Source organism: Saccopteryx bilineata, chromosome 7, assembly GCF_036850765.1.
Source record: "Saccopteryx bilineata isolate mSacBil1 chromosome 7, mSacBil1_pri_phased_curated, whole genome shotgun sequence".
Taxonomy (NCBI): Eukaryota; Metazoa; Chordata; class Mammalia; order Chiroptera; family Emballonuridae; genus Saccopteryx; species Saccopteryx bilineata.
This window is the reverse complement of record NC_089496.1, coordinates 19,574,698-19,600,519: the sequence shown is the minus strand read 5'-3', so window position 1 is coordinate 19,600,519 and position 25,822 is coordinate 19,574,698. Positions and strand designations below refer to the sequence as shown.

The following is a 25,822-nucleotide window of genomic DNA, read 5'->3' as shown; positions in this document are numbered from 1 at the left end:
GTGGCAGAGAAGCTGGGAACCCACAGCTTACAGGCAGACACATTCTGCTAACAGCAGCACCATTTGTCATTTTTGGCACTATCTGGCTCTTCTTGCTAATATTAACCAAATGAGAGTTGTATAAGCACAAGTAATTAGTTTACTAACAATAAAAGATAATGTTATCCCCTTTGTATTATAGAAGAGACACCGAACTATCTCTTTGAAAAAGCTGACTCCCAGTTGATTAACAGGATATGCTTGCATAAATAGAATTAAATATGCATATTGGAAATGTAATTATAGATACAGATAGATAGAGATATCAGCGTACATATCAATGTATACATATACAATTCTTCAAATCCAAACTAGAGAAGCCAATTAAGATTCATTAAACTGTTCTCAGTCAGGGGGGAGAATCAGGAATTTAACTATCGAAGTTGAACAGTGCAGTACAAGAAAGGCTTCATGTAAATAATGTAGATCATTTCTCTACCAATCACATCCTCTCCACCTCTGGTCTGACTTCCATCTGAGCAGCTGTCCATGAACCTTTCACAGAGGGTCTCTTCTCATTGCTTCTGTGGGGGCCACAGACTATGTGACCCTGTCACTCTCTCCCCCCCACCCAATCTTGATCTTTCTCTCTCTTTCCTCCTGCTCTATTATATACACACACACTCACACAACACACACACTTAACTAGTAGTCATCATGAACTAGGCATTATCTACTAGGAGCAGAGAGAGCCCATGTGTAAAACAGCAGATGATGAAGCTGAAGAAACATATCCAGGAATACCAAGGAGATAAACCACTTCAGCTCCTGATGATTCCATTTCCCAGTCCGTAGTGGGGTCCAGGAGCATTTTTGTCCCCCTAATCAATTCTCTTCTTTTACTTAAGTCAAAGTGGTTCTATTTCCTCTTGAAGCAAACAACTTCTTAGCAGCTTGACAAACAGCTGTCAAAGCCAACCACAGTACAGAGTGCAAGGTGCTCTAGGATTCCCAGTGGAAGATTCGTGCTCAAAGCTCACATGTGCTGCTGGCTAACTGGGATCTTGAAAAAGTTCTTTAACGTCGAAGAGTCTCAGGTTTGTCATCTATAAATTGAATTGAGCACCCAAATTTGAAATGACATAAATCACATATGAAAATAACCAGCTAACCCAATAAATTTATGTTGACTTTGTCAGAGTTAAGCCTACATTCGGCAAGTTTGCACTTTTCATAATGCAGTTATGACAACAAGCTTTGTGACAAGAATATCAAGTGGTTTGAATTCTGACCAGCAGCCTAGGGAGACCTCAGGGATGTCAAGCCAATTAGTGAACCGCTGATACACAGAGTTTCTGCAGCAGGATCCAGTAGTCTACAGATGGTCTACAAATTCTCCTAGCAGGGAAAGCACAGAATAATTCCTTCAAGGCTTTTTGCTGCTTCTCTTAATATCCTCTCGAAGAATCTGAGCTCTACTTTGTGCCAACTCAGAAAACTCGACCCTTAATCAGTTAATTCACTTTTCTTAATCTGTGTTGTAAATAGCCTTCTTATATTCTTCAGTAAAAATGTGAATAGAAAATCACCCCACCATTTTATTAAATGGCTTAATATACTTATGAAGGGATTTTTTTTTACTATTATTTCAAAGAACTCAAATTCTAATAAGATAAGAATAGACTTATGTTGGTATTCTCGGGTTTTTTTTCTATTATACGCTTCTAAAAAGGAACTGGTTGTTTAATCATATGTCCCTCAAGGAATAAAGTATATATATACGACACTTTCTGTCATCTGCTATACAGAATTTATTTTTAATATTCATACCTGTGTAAAGAATTAGTATATGAAAAAATGTGAAAAGTACATAATAAGAGATGTAAAATATACATTTGTATTTCCCCTTATGAAGAAAGATAATTTGGGGTTTTCACCTTGAAAGTTATAATGTAGTCTGGCCTGTGGTGACACAGTGGATAACGCATTGACCTGGAATGATGAGGTTGCTAGTCAAAACCCTGGACTTGCTGAGTCAACGCACGTACAAGAAGCAACTACTTTGAGTTGATGCTTCCCACTCCCCACCCCCCTTTCTCTCTCTCTCTCCTTTTTCTAAAATCAATAAGTAAAAATCTTTTTTAAAATTATGTTATTTGCGGCCCTGGCCGTTTGGCTCAGTGGTAGAGCGTTGGCCTGGTGTGCAGAAGTCCCGGGTTCAATTCCCGGCCAGGGCACACAGGAGAAGCCCCCATTTGCTTCTCCACCCCTCCGCCACGCCTTCCTCTCTGTCTCTCTCTTCCCCTCCCGCAGCCAAGGCTCCATTGGAGCAAAGATGGCCCGGGCGCTGCGGATGGCTCCTTGGCCTCTGCCCCAGGCGCTAGAGTGGCTCTGGTCACGGCAGAGCGATGCCCCGGAGGGGCAGAGCATCGCCCCCTGGTGGGCAGAGCGTCGCCCCTGGTGGGCGTGCCGAGTGGATCCCGGTCGGGTGCATGCGGGAGTCTGTCTGACTGTCTCTCCCCGTTTCCAGCTTCAGAAAAATACAAAAAAAAAAAAATTATGTTATTTGCAATTCATAGAAGATAAAAATTTTGAAGTATTTGCCTCACTTTTAAATTGTCATGCATTTTTAGCGTCACTGGATTCTTGGAAAGTTTCTATAGTTTTGTGTAGTGCCAATAACAGGAGTTCTTACCTTCAGTTTCTTATTAAAGTCCAAACATGAATTATAACTATACCTTGACTGCTAGACATATGAATAGACTGCCAAAGTTTTATTGTTTTAACTTTGCTATATGTGTAGGCACCCAAATCTGATATTTACTTTAACTTAACATTTTCATTCTGACCCACTGAAATCAACAAAGATTGAATACATGACTGGAAGAATGAGCTAGGGGACGGTCTACTGAGTGCCAACTGAGGCCAGACCCTGCAGCGCCCAGGTGCTAACATTTACCTGGATAAAGAAACCCGAGATGCTTTTGCTAGGAAACTCAAAGGAAGATATATAGACATGTGAAACAACAATAAAATGCAATAAAGAAATGTGGAAGCTGCCATGGCAGGGCAGAGTGAGAGTAATCCACTTTCAGTAAAGTGGTTTCACACCGAGTCTTTGGAATCTGAAGGTCTGAGAGCCAAGCCCAGCTCTCTGCCAGGTAGTTGCTTGTAACTTGTGGAACTTCACCTCATCTTCAAAATGGAAGATAATAGCACCTACATCTAAAAGAATATTGTTTTAAGAATTAAAATCATTGATGTGTGAAAGGTTTGTTTGGGTATAGTGTGGAAGAGCACTTCTTACCTGCTGTATGACTGTGACCTGGGCATTGGGAGGTGTTTAGAACACCAGGGAAGTGTCATGTGTCATGAAGGATATCCACAGGAGTTCCCAGAGGAGAAAGGAGAGGACAGAGCATGAGCAAGTCCAAATCTCCCTCAGCCTCAAGGAGTACTGGTGAGTTGACATGGGTTCAATAACTTCATAATATCAATGCGTACAGCAAACCAATGCACTGCTAGTTTTTAATGCACATCCCAGGCCCCACACCAGGCATGCTGGTTCTATTCAGTCTAGAGTGGGGTCTCTAATCTGCAGTTTAACTACATTTAACCCCTAATGAAGATAAGCTTTAAGGGCCTTTCCAGTGTGATTTTACTGTAAGTAGCTAAGTTGCCATATTTGACAACTTACAGTCTTATTTTCCACCTGTCTAGTTCAGGATCATGAAAAGGTGACACGTACTCAAAAAGTACTTCCTGTTGATTGCATTTAAATCAGCCAACTTGATGGTCTTTCTCTAGAATGTTCATAAATTTTTAAGCCCAATTCTTTTTTTTTTTTTTTTTTTTGACAGAGATACAGAAAGAGTCAGAGATACAGATAAGGACAGACAGACAGGAAGGGAGAGAGATCAGAAACATCAATTCTTCATTGCAGCTCCTTAGTTGTTCAATGATTGCTTTCTTATAGGTTACAGCAGAGTGAGTGACTCCTTGCTCAAGCCAGCGACCTTGGGCTCACGCCAGTGACATTGGTAAGCCCGATTTTTAAAAAAATGAACCATGATTGGAAAATCAGAAATATCCTCTACTAGGACATGTTTTATAGAGACTTACTTGTTTAAAGTGTGTTTTCCATTCTAGACTGTAAATTTCACTTGGAAAGGCACCATGGGGACCTTATTCACATCAGCCAGCACAATGCCAGACAGTTAATAAAAAAGCATTTTGCTTTCAAGACAACGGGAAATGCTTTCAATCCTTAGCACTCAGAACAGGGGTAGACTGGATAATTATTTATAAATTAAAATCAGAAAATTTACCAATCTGATGAGCCAGTAAAGGAAAAAAAAAATCCCTCTCAATCTTTAAGCCTAGACTGTGGGATAAAGAAGATGTGACTACCCAGGGAAAAACACACTTGTGGAATATTACTTTAGTTTTAGGGACTCTACATTTGAGATGGGAGATAATAACCAATTAACAGCTACAGATGTGTATGAATGCAAAATTCTGAGGTGTGGTAAACAGAATAATGGCCCATGGCCCCATGGATGCCCGGATGCCCATGATTGGACTTTCAGAACCTTTGAGTGATTTCTTACAGGCCAAAGGGAATTTGCAGATGTGATTCAAACTAAGGATCTTGAGAGGAGAGGCTCCTAGACTATCTAGGTCAGCCCAAATTAATCACACAAAAGTTTTTCTAGCTACAGGCAATGAAAGAGATGGCAGACATGCTGGCTGTGAAAATGGAGGTGAGTAACCATGAGCCAAGGAATGCAGGAAGATTCTAGAAGCTGAAACAGGCAAGGAAATGGTTCCTGCCTTAAGGTCCCCAGAAAGGACGGAAGCCATTTCTATGCCTTGATTTTAGCCCAGTGAGGTTTCTGTATGATTTCTGACCTACAGAACTAAAATATAATCAAGTTATACTGTTTCAAGACACTAAGTTTGTGCCAGGTGGTGGCACAAGGGATAAAGCATTCACCTGGGACACAGAGAACCCAGGTTCAAAACTCTGAAGTCACCCATTTGAGCGCAGGCTTATCCTGCTTGAGCACAGGCTCACTAGCTTGAACATGGGGTCGCTGGCTTGAGCATGGGATCACAGACATGACCCCATGGTCGCTGGTTTGAGCCCAAAGGTTGTCAGCTTGAAGACTAAGGTTGCTGGTTTTAGCCCAAGGTCGCTAGCTTGAGCAAGGGGTCACTGGCTTGGCTGGAGACCCTGGACAAGGCACGTATGAGAAAGCAATCAATAAACAACTAAGATGCTGCAACGAAGAATGGACACTTCTCATCTCTTCCTACCTGCTTGCCTGTCTGTCCTTCTTTCTCTATCTCTCTAAAATGTGTTCTAGTGTGCTAAAAAAAAAAAAAAAAAAAAAAAAGACTGTGATAATTTGTTACAGTAGCAATGGAAAACTAAAATACAAGGTTAGTGTAGAACATATATATTTGTGCTCATCCTTCAGATTATACTGTTCACAAAAATTAGGAGATATTTCAAACTGAATATGAAGTGATAAGAAAAAGCATTTGATTTTTTTAATTAAACAAGAACATCAGAAAAGCAAATGATAAGTCAAAGGAAGTTGTTCAATTATGCAAATGAGATGCAAAACCAACCTTTATTTCATTGGTGAAAATGCACTATACACAAGGCTGAAAGTACTGGAGTATCGCTTCATATTCATTTTGAAATATCCCCTAATTTTTGTGAGCAGTATAATTTCCTTCCTTAGTTAATGGCACAGGCCTACAGTGAGCTATGTAAACACAGTCCTGGGTATTTCTCAGTTGGCAGTTAGTTCTGTTCTCACCATTCCTACACTCCTCCGGGTCTGGAAGCCAGTGAGCTGTACCCACTCCAGCTGCTTGCCAGCTGCTGTTGGCTTCAGCATGCCAATGGAGAGCACTGGTGGGAGAGTGGAAGTTAAGTAGAGAAAAGATGCCATGATTTCCTGTCTTGTACTCTGGCCCCAGCTGCCTTGGCACATTAGCACTCGTGGACTGGGGTCATGATGGGAGCAGTATCAGGCAACTGCTGGCCTCTGCAATGGCAGCAGCCAGCGGTCGAAGGTATCCACCTCTCAGGTGAAGTAGCAGCAGCGAGACAGCAAGACTGCAAGCTCTGAAATGCCTGCGAAACTCCCAGGAGGTGGTTGCAGCAGCAGCCACAGGGCCACCAAATAAAGCATTACGGTTCAGGTAATACCAATCCACCTGTGCTCAGTTGTAGTGACTTCCCGTGGTTTCTGATCTCTGGGTAACTGGGTAATGGTTCCTTCTCTTCTTCTCTCCCCTGCAGGCTTGTCAACACATTTGTGTAAAAAAAAAAAAAAAAAAAGTCCTTGCACTGAACCCCTCTGAAAAACTAAGAATGGTTTTCTGTTACCATGACTAGACACTGTTACAAATGATTTTCGCAACGTGAAGTGGTCACTGATAGACACTGATGGAGTACTTCTTCTATATGTGCTAAGAGCACAATGTACATGGACAAAAGCTTGGATCTACACATGGACTTTAAATTTGCTGCTGGTGCCTGACCAGGCAGTGGCACAGTGGATAGAGCATCGAACTGAGATGTGGAGGACCCAGGTTTGAGACTCCGAGGTAGCCAGCTTGAAAGCTTGAGCGCAGGCTCATCTGGCTTGAGCAAAAAAAAAAAAAAAGCTCACCAACTTGGACCCAAGGTCGCTGGCTCGAGCAAGGGGTTACTCCGTCTGCTGAAGGCCCGCGGTCAAGGCACATATGAGAAAGCAATCAATGAACAACTAAAGTGTCGCAAGGAAAAACTGATGATTGATGCTTCTCATCTCTCTGTTCTTGTCTGTCTGTCTCTATCTATCTATCTGTCTCTGTAAAAAAAAAAAAAAAAAAGAGAGAGAGAGAGAGAGAGAATTTGCTGCTAGTGATGTGAACATACATATAATATGACAACTTCCAGTCACACATTTTTCTCCTTTCAAATATTTTACTGTCATAGAAGTTTTTTGTTTGCTTTTTATTGGGGAGGGTAAGTGATGGAGGGAAAAACAAATGATAGGTTCATTAAAATTTCCAAAGGCACTGAAAGATATTTAAATATAGTAATCAGATTTCATGCATATCAGCAAAGAGGCAGCAGTTTTAATTATTTAAGTGTCTATCCCTAGAGAAGAGAGGAAGAAAAGGCCTCCTTCATGGCAGCAAGATCTTGAAAACTCAACTGTGAATTTGCTTTTACAAAAACATGAACAATAGAAAAGCCACTTTAAATGTATCATCGTCTTGAATTATAGCTCTATCAGGAGAGAAGGGCACACCGAGCACTCTCATTCCATAAGCTATGAAAAGGCGGGGCTGCTATTTGCAATCGTGTGTTCAACAGGAAGCTAACTGACCTCCATGCCTACCCATCTCCTCCGAAGAAAACACAGCTGCAGTTTAAGAGCAATTTTATAGGGCCATTCCAAAGAGCAACAGTTTAAACAATTTGATATAAAAGTGTTAAGTTCTCAATCAGTGCTCGGAACATTGTGAAGGGTCAAGGAGACCTGTTTTTGACAGAACAAGCCAAATGCAGGAGCAATAACCATTGACTGCCTTTCATTGTGCACTTACTATGCACCAGACACTTTGCTGAGCGCTTAATATTCATTAGGTCACTCCCTTCTTACAGTGGCCTATAAGGCAAGTCACATCCCTTTCAAACAAACAGAGGCTTACTGTGGTGAAACGGTCACCCAGCTAGTCAGAGATGGAGAGGGGTTAATGCATAAAATAAGGCAAAATACATATACCCTCCACACATCACAGTTTTTATTTTAAAATTTTAAATAAATATAAAACATGGAACCTTTTTCACCAAGCAATCCTGGAAGGAGCTCATCTGGTAGTGGCCATGCATACATTTCAGAGATGAGAGGTACCCCAGCTAGAGAAATGATTATTACCTTAAATTTTCAATGTTAATATGTGAATGGTTTTTCATATCTTTGCTCAAATTTCCTAACAAAGACAATGTGTTTTTATAATTGCTTCAAAGCATTCTTTTAAATCTCCATTTTTTTCCTTTGTCTTTTTTTTTTTTTTTTTTTACAGTGACAGAGAGAGAGAGTCAGAGAGAGGGATAGATAGGGACAGACAGACAGGAACAGAGAGAGATGAGAAGCATCAATCATCAGTTTTTCGTTGCAACACCTTAGTTTATTGATTGCTTTCTCATATGTGCCTTGACCTTGGGACTACGGCAGACCAAGTAACCCCTTGCTTGAGCCAAGGACCTTGGGTCCAAGCTGGTGAGCTTTGCTCAAACCAGATGAGCCCGCGCTCAAGCTGGCAACCTAGGGATTTCGAACCTGGGTCCTCCACATCCCAGTCTGACGCTCTATCCACTGCGCCACCGCCCAGTCAGGCTCCTTTATCTTTTGATAGAAATGTTTTATACCCTTAAGCAGGAAAATCCTCATTTAGCCTGACCGGGCAGTGGCGCAGTGGATACAGCATCTGACTGGGATGCCAAGGTCGCCAGCTTGAGTGCAGGCTCATTTGATTTGAGCAAGGCTCACCAGCTTGGACCCAAGGTCGCTGGCTCGAGCAAGGGGTTACTTGGTCTGCTGTAGCCCCCCGGTCAAGGCACATATTAGAAAGCAGTCAATGAACAACTAAGGCGTTGCAACGAAAAACTGATGATTGATGCTTCTCATCTCTCTATTCCTGTCTATCTGTCCTTGTCTATCCCTCTCTCTGACTCTCTCTGTCTCTGTGAAACAGAGAGAGAAAAAGAAACCCCTCATTTGGCCAGACCACCCAGATTACCCCAAAGCAGCAAAGAGAAATACTTTGGGTGAACTTTAAATGCTACTCTCATTCCTGTGCGTATTGATTTTTAAAGCTAATCCTCAGTTCTTCTCACCTTGAAAGAAAGGGCCTATTTACAATAAACTTATGACACAACAAACTAAGATTAATGATGATTTAAATTTGGTACTCTTATTTTCTTGCTTATAAATTGTTGCTGATTTGTTTGTAACAATGACAATGACAAAAATAAAAAAAGGCCATGGCTACCTATCTCAATTGCCACAACCCACAGGAAGTCATTAGAAATTCTCATGTGAGAACTACACAGTGCCTAAGTTCTGTAGTAAGATGATTGAAAGCCATATTTCCAACTGAAATGATGCTTTCCTTCCTTCCTTGTTACATGGCCGCAGGATCCTACCTGGTTGGCCCGAACCTGACAGTCCTGCCTTATCTTGCACCCCCTCACCCCTCAACTCACAGCCCCATTCCAGGCCGGGCAGCCCTCTGCACCAGGACACCTCCTACTCATTCTCCATGTCTCATATTATCCATAATTTATTCTGAGACCACTCTGTGATATCCCGCTCTAACATCAGAGACCTTTTCTTCACAAGAACCTATACATTTATAAATAATGCATTATGAAATAAAAACCTAATTATCGCCTATTTCCCTTCCCTGTCTGTAGTCTCTACTGGGACAGAAACCATGTCTACTGTGTTTACCTTCCTGTCACCAGCTCTGCGTACAGTACCCAGCATCTCAAAAGTGCCCCCGAAACGGTTTGTGAAAATTTAGGATCTGAACTCCGCCAGCTTTCAGGCAGAGCCATAACTGCCTTGAGGCCATTATTTCTCCTGGGACCCGGGGGTAGCACATAGCTCTTCTGGCCAGGGACGTTTAAATTCTCTTTCTTTTAGGGGATCCCAATATGGTCTCCAGTCTCAAAGGGGACCTGAAGTCTTTCCGGAGCAGAGCCCTGAATGAAAACTCCTCTTCCGTGCTCCCATCTGGTGCTTTCCTATTCTCTTCAGTGGTCTCCCTCCTTTTCCTTCAGGCAACTGACACCTGAGATATTAGGTTAAGGGAATTTATCGTTCCTAGATTCCTTACACTGAAGAGTAAATAAACAGTGTGGATGAAAAGGGGGGGAGGCTACAGAAAGTAACCTCACAGGGTGAGCTGATCACAAATTTCTAACTGGGCAGGTCATGGTGGGTAGTCACATCCTAGGCATATAACTTCTTCAATAAAAGGTTTATCTTTACCTTAAACAAGTCCTAGTCACTGTTTCTGTGCATCTAGGTTCACACACCTGTGAAATAAGCTTAACCACCCTCAAAGGACATCACCTTAACTAGGCTGTAACCCAGTCCCTGCCTTGCTCTCTCCCGTCTTCACATAATCTTCTTACGTTCTCTCCTTAATTTCAAATGCATAAAAGAAACTGAAAAATGTCATTTTCCAAAGTAGTTGAGATAATGATTGCTTCCTGGCAATTGTCATCAGTTGGGCTCAAATAATTATTTTTAATTTTATTTATCGATTTTAGAGAGAGAGTGGAAGGGAGAGAGTGAGGAAGGCAGGAACATCAATCTGTTCCTGTATGTGCTGGCAACCTCTGTACTTCCAGTCGACTTGCAAACCAATGAAACTATCCAGCCAGCTCTCAGATAAGTTATTTTCTTAATTTTTTAATTTTTATTTTTTATTATTGAGAGGCAGGGAGGCAGAGAGACAGACTCCCACATGCACCTCGACTGGGATCCACCAGGCAAGTCCCCTAGGGGACGATGTTCTGCCCATCTGGGCCCATTGCTCTGTTGCTTGGCAACCAAGCTATTTCAGCTTCTGAGGTGAGGCCATGGAGCAATCCTTAGTGTGTGAGGCCAACTCTGCTTGAACTAATTGAGCCATGGCTGCAGGAGAGGGGGGTGGGGTAGAGAAGCAGATAGTTGCTTCTCCTGTGTGTCCTGACCAGGAATTGAACCCAGAACTTCCACAAGCTGGGCCGACACACTACTACTGAGCCGACTGGCCAGGGCCAGATAATTCTTTTAAAAATTCTTTACAGTTTCGTATGTTTCTTAAGTCAACAATAACTAGCAGGATAAAGAGAGGTTCCTCAACATATATTTACAATGAGCAGCATCTAAAACATCTGGCATCAGTCACTAAGACGGGAATATTCCCCTGGAATAGAGATGGGGCCTTCCCTATGGGTAGTGGCTAAACAAGCCTCCTCCACATACAGCTCCCCCAGAAAAAGGGGGCTCTCAGGCTCTCACACCACATGAAGCCCAGTCTAGTGCTAGTATACTTTCTTCTATGTTCTATGCCTACAACATCCCTTAATCCCTTAGTGGATCATATTTCTGGGCTGATCCCTTAGACTGCATCTCACAAGGACATCAGCAGGATTACAGGAACCCCAACTTCAACTGTTATCAGTCCCTTGGTCTCAGGCAGGTGACGGAAGTTTCAAATTTAAAAATAAAATTTATTTAAAATTCCAAAAGGAAACAAAACTCAAAGAACAAAATTGAAAAGTATATAAACAAAAACCCAAAATTGTCTAGGTCTAAATTAATTTTAAACTTGACCCGAGTGAGCACTGCCATGGCCAACTGAAGCACATACTCAGGGATAACTATCTCAGCTATTCTTGCTATGTTTTCCTTTTCTTTTCTTTTTTCTTTTTTTTTTTTTTGTATTTTTCTGAAGCCGGAAATGGGGGGGGGCAGTCAGACAGACTCCCACATGCACCTGACCGGGATCCACCCAGCATGCCCACCAGGGGGCGATGCTCTGTCCATCTGGGGCGTTGCTCTGTTGGAACCAGAGCCATTCTAGCGCCTGAGGCAGAGGCCATGGAGCCATCCCCAGTGCCCAGGCCAACTCTGTTCCAATGGAGCCTTGGCTGCAGGAGGGGAAGAGAGAGACAGAGAGGAAGGAGAGGGGGAGGGGTGGAGAAGCAGATGGGCGCTTCTCCTGTGTGCCCTGGCTGGGAATCGAACCTGGGACTCCTGCACGCCAGGCCGATGCTCTACCACTGAGCCAACTGGCCAGGGCTGCTATGTTTTTCTTTTGGTAAATTTGTTCACTTACCAAAGCTTGTACATAGTACTACTCAAATTATTTGGTTCATGGGAAATATGCCTCTCTTCCCACAATGTGATTTATCTTTCAGTTTTGCTACATGGCCAGCAAGTAACTAGCATATAGTAGTAGACATTTAACTATACTTGTTAAATATATGATGGAATGAATGATTGAATGAATAAATACCTTTGACTTTCCAATTGAAATATTTTTCTGTTTTTAATTCTAAAAATCTTAAATTCTCCCAGATTAGCCTTCTATATCCAGATTTCTGTTCCACACACTGGCTAGTTTCCAGTGACTCTATTTAAAACGAACCTCCTCTCCTCCTTGAGCACTCAGTATGGGAGAACATTTTTGAGCTTCCTTTAGTTTATCCACTAAGGTGCTCCTGAGCCCCCTAAGTGACATCACCATATTCTTCCAGCAGAATCATACAGAACTCTTCAACTCATACTGAATAGAAAATAGATATCAGGAAATGGGCATTGAATTTTAATGAAATACGTAATTAGTTCTTTAAATACATTTAAATTCATTTCAATTAGGATTAATATATGTACTGTTTGGGTTTTATCTATAATCTTCTTGACAATAATCCTGTTTGCCTAATGACACAAACTTATATTTTATTCTCATGCATCTGTGTGAAATTATAACATTTGTAATAAAGTTTTCATATCATTTGCACATATATTTCATCTTATGAGAATTCCTAGCTAGAAGTTTCTATCCTTTAATTATTTATTGTTATCTTGCCACTAAATGCATAATTCACAGCTTCTTTCAAATAATGAAAACTCAAAAGAGACATTTTTAACCACCTGCGACAGATTTCTAAATTTACATGGTGGTCAGCTCTTTGAATTTTATCATATATAGTATTAAGGAAAAAAATAATGAAATACTTTATAGATGTTACGATGGATATAATCCATGTGTTTTATTAGCATAAATCAATTTATTCTTACCTAATAGGTTTTCTTTTATTCATTTCAAATCATTAGTAAGTTAGCTCTAGTCAAAGTGAGGTAGAAGAGTAAAGTCTAATTATCAATTTCACACCAAAAAGAAGGGCCTTTATCCAATGGTTTGCTGTCAGTTGAGCTGTACATATATGTGTTCTTTACTAAAATTCCTTTTAATACCATTTAAAAAATGATGTCAATTATAGTCTTGTTAGAACAGTCTGCATTTGGAGAGAATGGGGCTTGTAAAGGGTACACCCGGGTCTTCTGGGGAGTTAGAATGTTCTGTATTGACATCTGTAGCATTAAAAAGCTGTACACTTGCTCTGGCTGGTTGGTTCAGTGGTAGAGCTTTGGCCTCGTGTGTGGATATCTGGGTTCAATTCCCAGTCAGGGCACACTGGAGAAGTGCTCATCTGCTTCTCCACCCTTCCTCTTCTCACTTCTCTCTCCCTCTCTCTTCTCCTCCTGCAGCCATGGCTCTATTGGAGCAAGTTGGCCCCAGGCACTGAGGATGGCTCCATGACCTCTGCCACAGGCACTAAGAAGAGCTCAGTTGCTGAGAACAGAGCAATGCCCCAGATGGGTAGAACACTGCCCCCTGGGTTGGTTTGCCAGGTGGACCCTGGTCAGGGTGCATGTGGGAGTCTGTCTCTGTCTCCCCTCCTCTCACTGAATTAAAAAAAAAAGCTGTATACTTATGATTTGTGACAATTTATATATTTATTATGTTATTCTTCAATACAGAAGTTCAAAAATAACTTTCCATTTTAATATCATTATGTCAAGCATAGGCAATGTTGGGGATTTCATGAAATTATAATAATTTTTTCAACAGATCCCATCACTTTTTTAAAACTAATATTCAGGCCCTGGCCGGTTGGCTCAGCGGTAGAGCGTCGGCCTAGCGTGCGGAGGACCCGGGTTCGATTCCCGGCCAGGGCACACAGGAGAAGCGCCCATTTGCTTCTCCACCCCTCCGCCGCGCCTTCCTCTCTGTCTCTCTCTTCCCCTCCCGCAGCCAAGGCTCCATTGGAGCAAAGATGGCCCGGGCGCTGGGGATGGCTCTGTGGATGGCTCTGTGGCCTCTGCCTCATGCGCTAGAGTGGCTCTGGTCGCAACATGGCGATGCCCAGGATGGGCAGAGCATCGCCCCCTGGTGGGCAGAGCGTCGCCCCATGGTGGGCATGCCAGGTGGACCCCGGTCAGGCGCATGCGGGAGTCTGTCTGTCTCTCCCCTTTTCCAGCTTCAGAAAAAAAATGAAAAAAAAAAAAAAACTAACATTCATTCCCCTAGGAAACTTACTGATGTCTAAATTAAAGACTACACAAACTGAGAATAGTAACCTTAAGATGTGCCTTTGAAATGATATGGTTTTTGTGTTCTTAAGTTTATCTTTTGTATAGATTATGTATATATATTACAAAAAGGAAATATCTGGAAAAAGTAGATACTACTTGAAATTGTGGGTAGTATTTTACTAAATAAATAATGATGCTTTACTTAGTTTACCACCTTTCAAGAATATAAGAATCATCAATATGTTATACTTCAAAACTTGTATTATTAAAAAAAGTATAATAAAGCATTTTGAGTTGCATTAAGTTCAATTAATATATAAGAAAATGTTGTACATGGAAGAAGATTAGTTAGTTCTCACATAATTTTCAGTCCTTTACAGGACTTAGCAATAAAAAAAAAAAAATTCCCAGCTGTCTCTGAATAGTTGTAGGAAATGTCACATTAAAGAGTGGGCAGATCTACCCTCTTGCTTCCAAAGAGCACATTAAGAACCAGTGAGTAAATGGAAGAAGGAGGCAGACATTTGGGTAAAGACAGAAGGGGACTCAGTATGAATAACGTTATTCTCACAAGAGCATCAGTCATTTTGGTAAGCAAAGGAGCCCACCCACCACTGGAAACGTTCATCCATGCTAAGAGTGGTTGTATTTGTTTCCTATGGCTGCTCTCACAAATAATCACAAATGTACTGACTTAAAAGAATATAAATTTCTTACTAATATCTTATATTCCTTCAGTCGGAAGCTTTTCTGGACTAAAATCAAGGTGTTAGTTAGGCTGTGATTTTTCTGGAGGATCTACGGAGAAACCATTTACTTGCCTTTTCCTGCTTCAAGAAGTCACCTGTATTCCTTGGCTCATGGCTCCTTCCTTCATCGTCAAAACCAGCACCACAACATCTTTAAAGCTCTGACTCCGACAGGCCTGATTCACTCTTATAAGGACCCTCATGATTACACTGGGCCCACATGCAAAACCCAAGATTATCTTTACAATCTCCTTAATTTTCTCACATCTACAAAGTGTCCTTTGTCATGTAAATGAAACATTCATAGGTTGTAAGAATTAAAACATGGATATCTTTACTTTATCATGGATATAATAAGAAGTATACAGTAGGAGGCTAAAAAGATTGCCAAGGGCCTTTCCAAAATTTATGTCCTATAAGTAAAGCAAAGAAATCAAATATCTGTTAACTATAAATGTGTTTATTTGCATTAAAAAACTGACCACACCATAAACCTGATTCTCTTCACTCCAAGAGATTATTAATTATCCTCTGTATGTCTACCCTATATGGTTGGATATTTTAGCTAAAAAATACTTGTCTACAAGAATTCTAAATGCCTCTGTGAACATTGGTCATATCCTGACTGATCCAAAGAAAGACAAGTGCTAACAAGACGCTGTGGGAAAGTGTCCAACTGGTAAGTTCAGGCAATAGTAACCACTGATCAGGGAATTACTGCCCACCATTTGAAAGAGAGAGCTAGAGATGGAGATGAAGAAAAAGAGAGGGAAGGAAAAATGAAAGAAAAGGTTTACATACCACTATTTTTCCTCCTTACTACAATACATACTACTAAATAGAAAGGGAATGATCAGGTTCCTGACTTGCAATCATTTCTCAGAAACTACTAAATGAGCCAATGAAAAATATGGCTTACCTAATTCATGTACGAACTGCATCCATTTATACATAACCTACCTTTAGTCTCTTGTGGCCTTTACAAAAGATGTTCTGAAATAGTTACATGGAATAAAGAACTCTGTAATTTGGGTTAACGAGAAGTATTAAATTATGCTTGAAGCAACTGACCGAGTGACCTTGGTAGATATTAAAGTGGGAAGTATCACCATGAAAACAGAGACCGTTTTATCCAACAGTGGAACAGTTTGCGTTCTGGAAGATTCTGACTAATTTGGGAAAATTTTCCCTAAGAAAAAGTTTTCTTCATAAAGTTACTAGTAGGGTTAAAAAATAAATGCTTACATCAATTAAATTTTTATTAAGTCTTTTTTATTATTAAAATTGATAATAAAGCAGAAGCTATGCTCAGATTTGGAGATATAAGGGTAACAGCAGATGTGAGCCCCCAAATCTCACATCATATGGAGACCAATAAATACATATGGTTCAGTGATAACCAAAGCAGGCAATGGATGTGACAGCAGCCTGCAAGACAAGCACCTGGCTTATTACAGGGAACACAGTGTATGCTCTTTCAGAAGTCTATAAGCATGGCCCAACAAATGAAGGCAAAAAGAAAATCTGTGACAGAGGAAATAGTACGTATAATGGTAGAAAGGTCTACAAACACCCACTGTAATCAAGAAATCTCAGTAATTCAGTATGGCTGGAGCACAGCATCATTTGGAAGAACAAAGGGAGTTGACACAGAAGATGGAGGTAGAGGCCAGATAGTAAGACTCTTGGATATCATCCAAGGGCTTTGAGCATTTTCAGATAATGTGTATGCAATTAATATGGCCACTTCCATGTCTGCTGACTTCATAATCAGATGAAGCAAATCAATAGGGAAGGTCAAACTCAAGTGGAGTCTCTATCCACTCCATCATTGAAAAAGGAGTCCCATGTTTATTTTGCTTGCCAAGAAGATAGTGGAAAATATAAATACAGCAAAATGGAGTTTGGACAGAACATGTTGAGTGGGATGGGGGGCTGCCGACTGTATTTGTTGCTAGGGAGGGAGATTGGACAAGTGAAGTATGGAGTGATAGCTGTGGTAAGGAGAGCAGGGGAACAACACTGAGGGACAGGTTCTGAATGGAGATATAAAGGAAGCTTTACATTCTGACCTAAATATGAAAGCTACATGTGAATGGTAAACAGAGAAGGAACTTGTATGCTTGGGTCGGGAGCAGGCAGAATAGAGTGGTTCTCACCATTTGCAAGGGTTTGTACATCTGGATTTAAAAGTATATGCCAACAATTATGCATAAACCAAAATAGATATAGAAAAAAATTGATACTCATGCTAATGAAAATAATAAGAATCAATGGCCAGAACAATAAGAGGGAGGGAAAAGATTGTTTAGAAAAAAAACAAACTGGCAGTATTTATTTTAAAATAAAATACACTCTGCCTCTACACCCACACAAAAGCGAAATAAAAGTTGCCAGAAGGAATTTGCCAATTGTCAGAATGAAAAAATTGGCAGCCCTAATTGAACTTGCTACAAGTGAACAAAATGAATGCTCTACATGAACCATCCTCAAAGTTGTCCTGTCCAAAATCCAAAGTGCTACTCCTACATTAGAATATTCTATATTTTATTATTTATGTATAGCCTGTCTTGCTTTCACACACAGACCTAAGCCAATCTGAAAGACACTTTGTACATTAATAAAATAAAATATAAATTTAAGAGAATGAGACCCATGGAAACTCACATTAAAATAAAAGCTAAACTTGGAATAGGAAACGAGTGGGGTAGGAACGTGACGCTGCTTTGAAGGCCGACATCTACCTTCAACACTTTGGTAGGCCACTGCTTTGTCTCCGGCCAGCCAGAGAAAAAAAATAGGTAGCTATACAGCTCTCTTTATCTTTTTTTTTTTTTTCATTTTTCTGAAGCTGGAAACGGAGAGGCAGTCAGACAGACTCCCGCATGCGCCCAACCGGGATCCACCCAGCATGCCCACCAGGGGGCGATGCTCTGCCATCTGGGCATCCAGAGCCATCCTAGCACCTGAGGCAGAGGGCACAGAGCCATCCTCAGTGCCCGGGCCATCTTTGCTCCAGTGGAGCCTTGGATGCAGGAGGGGAAGAGAGAGACAGAGAGGAAGGAGAGGGGGAGTGGTGGAGAAGCAGATGGGTGCTTCTCCTGTGTGCCCTGGCCTGGAATCGAACCTGGGACTCCTGCATGCCAGGCCGATGCTATCTTTAAAGAAAAAGTACATTAGCAATTTTTCAGAAGTGTATGTGTACATTTTAGGTATGAAATATGAATAAGAGAAGAGTTTAGTTCAATGTATGTTATCAGGGTCTCTGTAGGAAAAGTAAGATCGTAAGTGAGTATCATTAAATGTCCTTTCCTGTTTTAAACAATATGTAATGGTCTTTGGCATTTTTTATCTTCAATAAGAAAGCAATGTGTTAGTGACAACTAAGAATACAGTCTAAGTTTTGATGTATTCATCTTCCCAGAATTTCTTTACTAGTCCAATAAGTACTTCAATGCAAGAGAGACTCTGAAACTCTGTGATTGGTATATTCTATTGTCATCATAACTATAATTTTTCATGAAAATATATGAAATATTTAATATCTCTTTCCAGACCTTATTTACTAAGTAAATCTGATTTACAAAATCACACTGAAATGTACTTCATAAAGTTATTTGAAATATTTATATATATTACTCTTCGTGTGCTCAATTCACCCTTCAACCTATGAACCTATTGACATTTCAAGCTCTGTTAATACTTCACATGAAAAATATGTATCTTAGTGCCTATGTATTATAAAACAAAGATTTCACAGTTAAAACTGACACCGAGTTTTTTTAATTAACTATAAATAATTAAGTTCTATGTTAAATACAATCCCCATTTAGCCTACACATGATGCAAATCGGTTTTATTTTTATTTTGTTCCCATATTACAGGTAGAAACCTAAAAAAGAGTTTATCTTAATTATAAGTCTAAAATAAACAAGTCAAGGGATTTGATATGTCAAATTTTATTATGAAATAAATGTATAATCTGATAAAGTCACAATATACTCAAAATACTCATTTTGATTCTTCTTATCATATAAACTTTCTGAAGTCAGATAAAAATAATTTTAGGTCCTAGAAAGTTCACACATTTTGAAAGCATGAACACCAACTACAAGTTCCTGAAATCAGCTGGGGAAAAGACAAGAGGGTTGAAAAGGCAATGAGAAGAAAGGAGGTTGCTTAATACAATATTTGACGTTAAAAAAACCCATGTATTATAAGAATTGTAACTGAGTCTTCTTTATTGAAAATATCTAAAAGTTTCCATGAGAAAGGCAGTATTATACATTCATAAATTCAAGAACAGGAGGCAGGTGACTTCTCTATGGGAGAGCATAACTTTGTGATTATTTTTGGCACATGAATAGTGCATCAGTTTGAGAGCATTTTGGGTGCATTTAACATGTACATAATAAAAATACATACAATTGAAGAGCATAGACATTAGAAAAAAGAACAAAGTTGTAACTGCTCATTTCTTCATTTAAGGAGTTCTCTGAAAGATGCAAGCTCAAGATAATCTTCTCTAGAATGTCTTTCATTTATACATATGCATTTGTAATTTTTTAAAGGGAGCTTCATGGAAATGTTTTAGCCCATTTACAATGCTTGCTTGTGAAAGTTAGAGGAGGGCAGAGGGGGATAAATGGTGATAGCCGGAGACTTGACTGGAGTGGTGAGCACACAATGCAATACATAATACAAGCAATGTACTATAAAATTGTATACTTGAAAAATAAATAAATAAAATTAAAACAAAATCAAGTGGCTTGTTTGTATGTCATTTCCTTTCTTTTCTTTTTTAGAGAGAGAGAGAGGAGAGGGACAGACAAGAAGGGAAAGAGATGAGAAGCATCAACTTATAATTGTGGCACTTTTGTTGTTCATTGATTGTTCTCATACATGCCTTGCCCGGGGGGTTCCAGGCAAGCCAGTGACCCCTTGCTCAAGCCAACAACCTTGGACTTCAAGCCAGCAGCCTTTGGGTTCAAGCTGGTGAGCTTGCACTCAAGCCAGATGAGCCCCTGCTCAAGCTGGCAACCTCAGGGTTTCGAACTTGGGTCCTCAGCATCCCAGGTCGACACTCTATCCACTGTGCCACCACCTAGTCAGGCTGTCACCTCCTTCACTAAACAAAACAAAATAAAAACAACAAAAATCCAAGGACTCTAATCTGTTCCTCAGATAAAATCCCAAGAATTTCTTTCATGTCCCCTATTTCAGAGGAAGACAATAGGCATTTCAAGAAACATTTATTCCTGTATGGTGCTTTCAGGAATAAGCACTCTGTAAGAAGTATTACTCTAAGCTTCAAAAGAGTGGTAATAAGCTTAACATGTAACTCAGATAAAATATACAAATATGACTATTATTAATATTCAATCAAGAGAGATCCTGAATAATGGCCTACTATTAACCACACACAGATTAAGTAAACTATAACTACATTTGAATCTAAATTTGAGTATTTTGTATTACATTAAATAAGAATCTATTCAAATACATTTTTGTTACTATATACAGGATGTTACTTTGTTGAATTCAAACATGGTGATAGAAGAACTTAGAAGTTCACAAAGAAATGATTTCACCTAGAAACTGTTTTCTTAATGAATATTTTAATTATTGTAACAAAGTTTTACCATCAACATATTTGATGTAAAAAAGTTTACAGGTTAGCTTTTTATGCTTGAGCACTGATAACAATGTGAATAACTGTGTTTGTGTGTGTGTGTGTGTGTGTGTGTTTGTATCTCAGTGATTTTTAAAGTCATCATTCGGTCATATTATTTTAGAGATCTGATAGGGAACGGTGGAAATATCCTAAAATGTGGGAGGATGCAAATTTATTTTCTAAAATTAGAGATTTTTACCATTGAACACTATGCAATACTTGCTGTCATTTTTTTCTTTATCCCTAGAATTAAAATAACATAACTATCTCAAATCAATTATTCACATTCTAATTAGTATGTAAGGCAGTATGCTATTTTCTCATACCAAGTTTCTAAAAAGAAGAGAGATGCAAAAGATAAGACATTTGCATGTTTTCACTTTGAAGATAGAAGCTGAATTTCATTCTAAGATTTTCAGTTTGCTGATCTGCGAAAATTGTTTGGGGGTAAAAGGCTTTATATTTATTTATCAAATATTCAATTAAGTATTGATTACAAGAATTCCACATAATGATTCACTGTTTTCTAAATGAAATCTTTTGAAATATATGTATATGAATATATATGTATTTCATACATATATATGTATTATATTTATATACATATATAAATATAATCATTCTTTTTTGCAGTTTATTTTTTAATTTTTTTTATTAAGTAAGAAGTGGGGAGGCAAAGACAGACTCCCACACGCACCCAACCAGCATCCACCCAGCAAGCCCACTACTACTAGGTGATGTTCTGCCCTTCTGGAGCCACTACTCTGCTGCTTAGTAACTGAGCTTTTTTAGTGCCTGAGGGGAGGCCACAGAGCCATCCTCAGCTCCCAAGGCTAACTTGCTCAAACTGAGCCATGGCTGCAGAAGGGTAAGAAAAAAAGAGAGAAAGAGAAAGAAGAGGGAAGAGTGGAGAACCAGATGGTCGCTTCTCCTGTGTGCCCTGACCGGAAATTGAACCTAGGACTTTCACACGCCAGGCCACACTACACCGCTGAGCCAACCAGCCAGGGTTGCAGTCAGTTTAATGTCATGTGTTCAGATTTAATAAACATGTGATTTGTACATGAAAAAATATACAATTCTTTTAAATATATAACTGAAGAGTTATATCTACAAGACATTGAAATGTTAACTTCATATTAGCTGTTTTTATATCAGAACTCCAAGGAAGAAACTCTAATTACATCAAAAAGGAATTGTAGCTCTTCTTCTTTCTATAACAAAGTTACAAAATAGTCTCATTCAACTGTATTATGTGCTACTTTTAAATAGCTCTATTAAAAATATGGATTTATATATCTTACTCTTAGAATAAAAGAGTAAGAACTAAAGGTGCAGTATTATAGAATTTAGTGGAAGTGAATTAAATCAACTAATGATATCCCAACCCACAGTCCCGTATTAACTGACTCTCAATGAGTGAAAATAATAATGCCATTAATGTAGAAGTCAATTTGAAACTATTCTGAGCACTAAATTTGAAGGAAAAAAGAGTACTCTAAGATAGCTATGCGTTTAAAAAATAAATAAATATATTTATGGATCTGTGAGTTTAATATTTATGCTGATGAAAAAAAATCAGTAAGTGTATGTTAACCTGAAAGTTTACTGGATGTATATTGCTAATTATAAAAAGAAATGACGTCTAACCAGAGAGTTTTGTGCTTCATAACTCATTACTAAAAAAGGCAAACATAGGCCCTGGCCGGTTGGCTCAGTGGTAGAGTGTCGGCCTGGCGTGCAGAAGTCCAGGGTTCAATTCCCGGCCAGGGCACACAGGAGAAGCGTCCACCTGCTTCTCCATCCCTCCCCCTCTCCTTCCTCTCTGTCTCTCTCTTCCCCTCCTGCAGCCAAGGCTCCATTGGAGCAAAGATGGCCCGGGCACTGGGGATGGCTCCTTGGCCTCTGCCCCAGGCGCTGGAGTGGCTCTGGTCGCAACAGAGCGACGCCCCGGATGGGCAGAGCATCGCCCCCTGGTGGGCAGAGCATCGCCCCTGGTGGGTGTGCCGGCTGGATCCCGGTGGAGCGCATGCGGGAATCTGTCTGTCTCTCCCCATTTCCAGCTTCAGAAAAATACAAAAAAAAAAAAAAAAAAGGCAAACATAAACTCATCTATACCAGGAAACTATTACTTAAATGCCCTAAGGTCTAGGGTACAGAAGGTAGTGACCAATTTCTTTCAGGGAGAAAGACTGTTATTTAATGAGAGTAATTCTAACTTGTTTAACAACTTCCCATGACAGAATGAATGAACATCAATTTTTCATATACTACCCAGCTCATGTAAAAAACTATTCAAACCTTGAAAAAGTCATTCAAATTCCACAGCAAAATGTAAATGAAGATCAAGTAAACCAGGTTTAGAAAGTACATATGCACACTGATTTAGATCTTTTTAAATGATGCAAACATAATTTAACTCAAATGTGTTAAATATTGGAGAGAATAATCCCACGAGTCATAGTATTGTGCTCAAAGAAAAGTAAACAAATTACTATTTTAGTAAAAAAACAGCCCAAAACTAATAAGAATAGGATCCTGTGTGAGCCAGTGACTAATCAGCCAGAAGAGCCATAAGGACTATGGCTGTCTTCTCATATCCATAGTCACCTGTCCAGTCCCTATGGGTCAGACTCCTGGCAGATGAATGACCATCGTGGGGGAGAAAGGACACTTCTTGAAGATGTGACAGAAATTTCTTCTACAAACCCTTTAGATTTTGGAAAATTAACCTCATATTCTAACCAAGTTAAACGGAACTAAACAATGTAGAAACTATGAAGTGATTCTCATTTACTTTGTGAATTATTAAGGCGTTTATACTACAATACAATATACAATTCAGATTTCCACAACCAAAGAGAGGGTTTTGGAAGACAGCCACAGAGATTATTAAAGGTTGAAAAATAATACCTACCAGAAAGGTGGAACATTATAGGTTAAAAAAAAAAATAAGCTTGAAAAAAGAAGAAATTGAAGGAATTAAGTTTGCTATAAGGAAGATCCTGGCACTGTGGGTTGTTAAACATTAAGGTGGTTTGCTGAAACTATGGAAACTCCATCCTGAGAATCTTTTAAAATAGGAAGGATTCCTACCAGCTGCTCGAGTTGACTGTAGGCTTTATTCAACTAAAATCCTCAGACTCTTCTAATCCTATGAATTTAATTGTAAATGCCAATGCAAACAGTATATCCCATCTAACACTCCTGATTCAGTATCATTTACCAATTGTGAGGGGAGAGATGATTGCAACGACCCACTTTTTATAGTACAGAGAAGCATACGAGGCAATACTTGATCATAATTAGGAGTCCTAGTGATATCTTTGGGTACTTAAACTTTCTAATTTTGAATTTCTCATGCAAATCACATATAGAAATTAATCAAAGATTTTTATAATATATTACAGTTTTGATTAATTCATGCCAATGAAGCATTAAACCATGAATATCAGAAAATAAACAAAAAAACTTAACTTTTCCTTCTTTATATCTTAAGGACTTATAATACTGGTTTTTACTTTAAACTAGAGAAATTGTTAAGTTTAGACATTTAGTCACTAATAATCCAAAACTTTTCAGAATATATCATGACACATATGTTTTCTTGAAATACATCTGAATCTTTAAAATATTAGTCTATATATAGTATTACTAAGGTATAAATTAATAATAAGTTAAAGTCATAGATTCTGGTCCAAATTATTTCACAAAAAATACTTGAATAAATTAAATAGTAAACCAAATTAAATAGTTTACTAAATTAAATAGCAATCAATCAAATTGCATGTAAATACATTTGTATATAACAACAAATTATCCAATTCATATTTCCACAAGAGCCCTTTGCCTGTCCTTAGAGAACCTACAAGGTTAAGCATTAGATTTAATCAAGTTTCCACATCCAACACCTCTCCTTTGGCTAGTACCTTCATGCAAAATCTTTAAAAAAGTTCATTTTCCTAAAAAGTAACAGCAGCATTATTAAACCAATCCCAACTGCTGACTTCACAAAGCATGGTTATGAAGTGCCACTCAAACTTTCAACACTGCCCAAATCAGCAGACTCACAACTTGACACAGCCCACAGGCGCTACACCTCCAGACAGCCCCCCAGTTAACCGGACTCAGTCAATATTTGCATCCATAGCACTATAGATACTGACCGTGTTGAAAATACACATGTCAACACACACCCCTCACTGCCTGTCAATAAACTGTATAAATAGACACCATATGCCCATGCCCACGGGTAGGACAGCTGTCCATCACCCACTCAGTGTTCCAGGACAATATCTCTTTTTGTTTATATTGATTCTGAACGCGAGCGTGTGCGCGCAGGTTACCGGAGAGGGAGATCCGTTCTTGCAGAGGGGTCCCCTGAAGACGCCTTTAATGCCCCGGTAGTGTCCATTGCTGAGGTGTCTCGAACTGATGACCAGGTAACAAGCCATGTGGGTCCGGGCAGGAGGTGCCGGTTCTCAACTTCTCGCCAGGCGACCCTCCGTGGAGATGCGGGCTGCGTCCTCAGCAGCTACGGTGCCTGCCACCTCCGGGGAAGAGGCGGCCAGCAGTAGGCAGGGGACGCTGTGGACGCGCGTCCCCGCTCCTCGCCCCGCGCGGGGCTTCTGCCGGCCTTGGCGGCTGTTGTGACGACGGCGGCAGCCGCAGCGCACTGAGGGGCCCCGGCGAGCCAGTCCACATGCTGCTCTGACGAAGTGGCTGCTCAGCCGCCGGCCGGCGAGATAGGTTTTAAGGACAACTTCCTGGGTCCGCGGGGGAATCGGGAACTCCCCTCCCCGCCCCCGCCCCCCGCCTGCGCCCCGCCCGCCCACCCGCGAGGCTCCCGCGTCCCCGACGTCTGGCGGGGGTGTGGGCGGCCGCGCCGTGGGCTGCGGCGCGAGGATCCGCCAGCCGCGGGCTGCGCGGGGACGTGGAGCGGAGTCCTTGGAAGCGCCAAGTCGCTGCACCCGCCGCACCGCTGCAGTGGCGGGAGGAGGCGGCGGGCGCCACGGGCGGGCTGCGGGAGGATGGGAGCCGGGGACGCGGCGACGGGAGAGCGGGAGTCGTTAGTGCCGCCACCCGGAGCGCCGGCCTGGGGCGCGCGGGATGGGCGGGCTGAGGAGGTGGCCGGGGCCGGGGCCGCGGCGGGGGCTCTCCGGGCTGCGGGGCGCCCCGCTCCATGTCCTGCTACCGGCTGCCCGGCCCAGGGGTCGCTGCGCCCAGGCTTGGGCCGAGTAGGCGCT

General features: G+C 40.6%; 1 protein-coding gene across 1 annotated transcript in view; it reads right to left on the bottom strand.

Moving 5' to 3' along the window:
- The window catches only part of ZNF804B (zinc finger protein 804B), a 576,747-nt gene extending 551,458 nt beyond the window's left edge, over positions 1-25,289 (bottom strand). The window contains exon 1 of the mRNA XM_066239133.1: positions 24,923-25,289. Within this exon, the coding sequence (XP_066095230.1) occupies positions 24,923-25,030 (108 nt within the window). The 5' untranslated portion in view covers positions 25,031-25,289. The remainder of the gene's footprint in view (positions 1-24,922) is intronic.
- Positions 25,290-25,822: the final 533 nt, after the last annotated feature.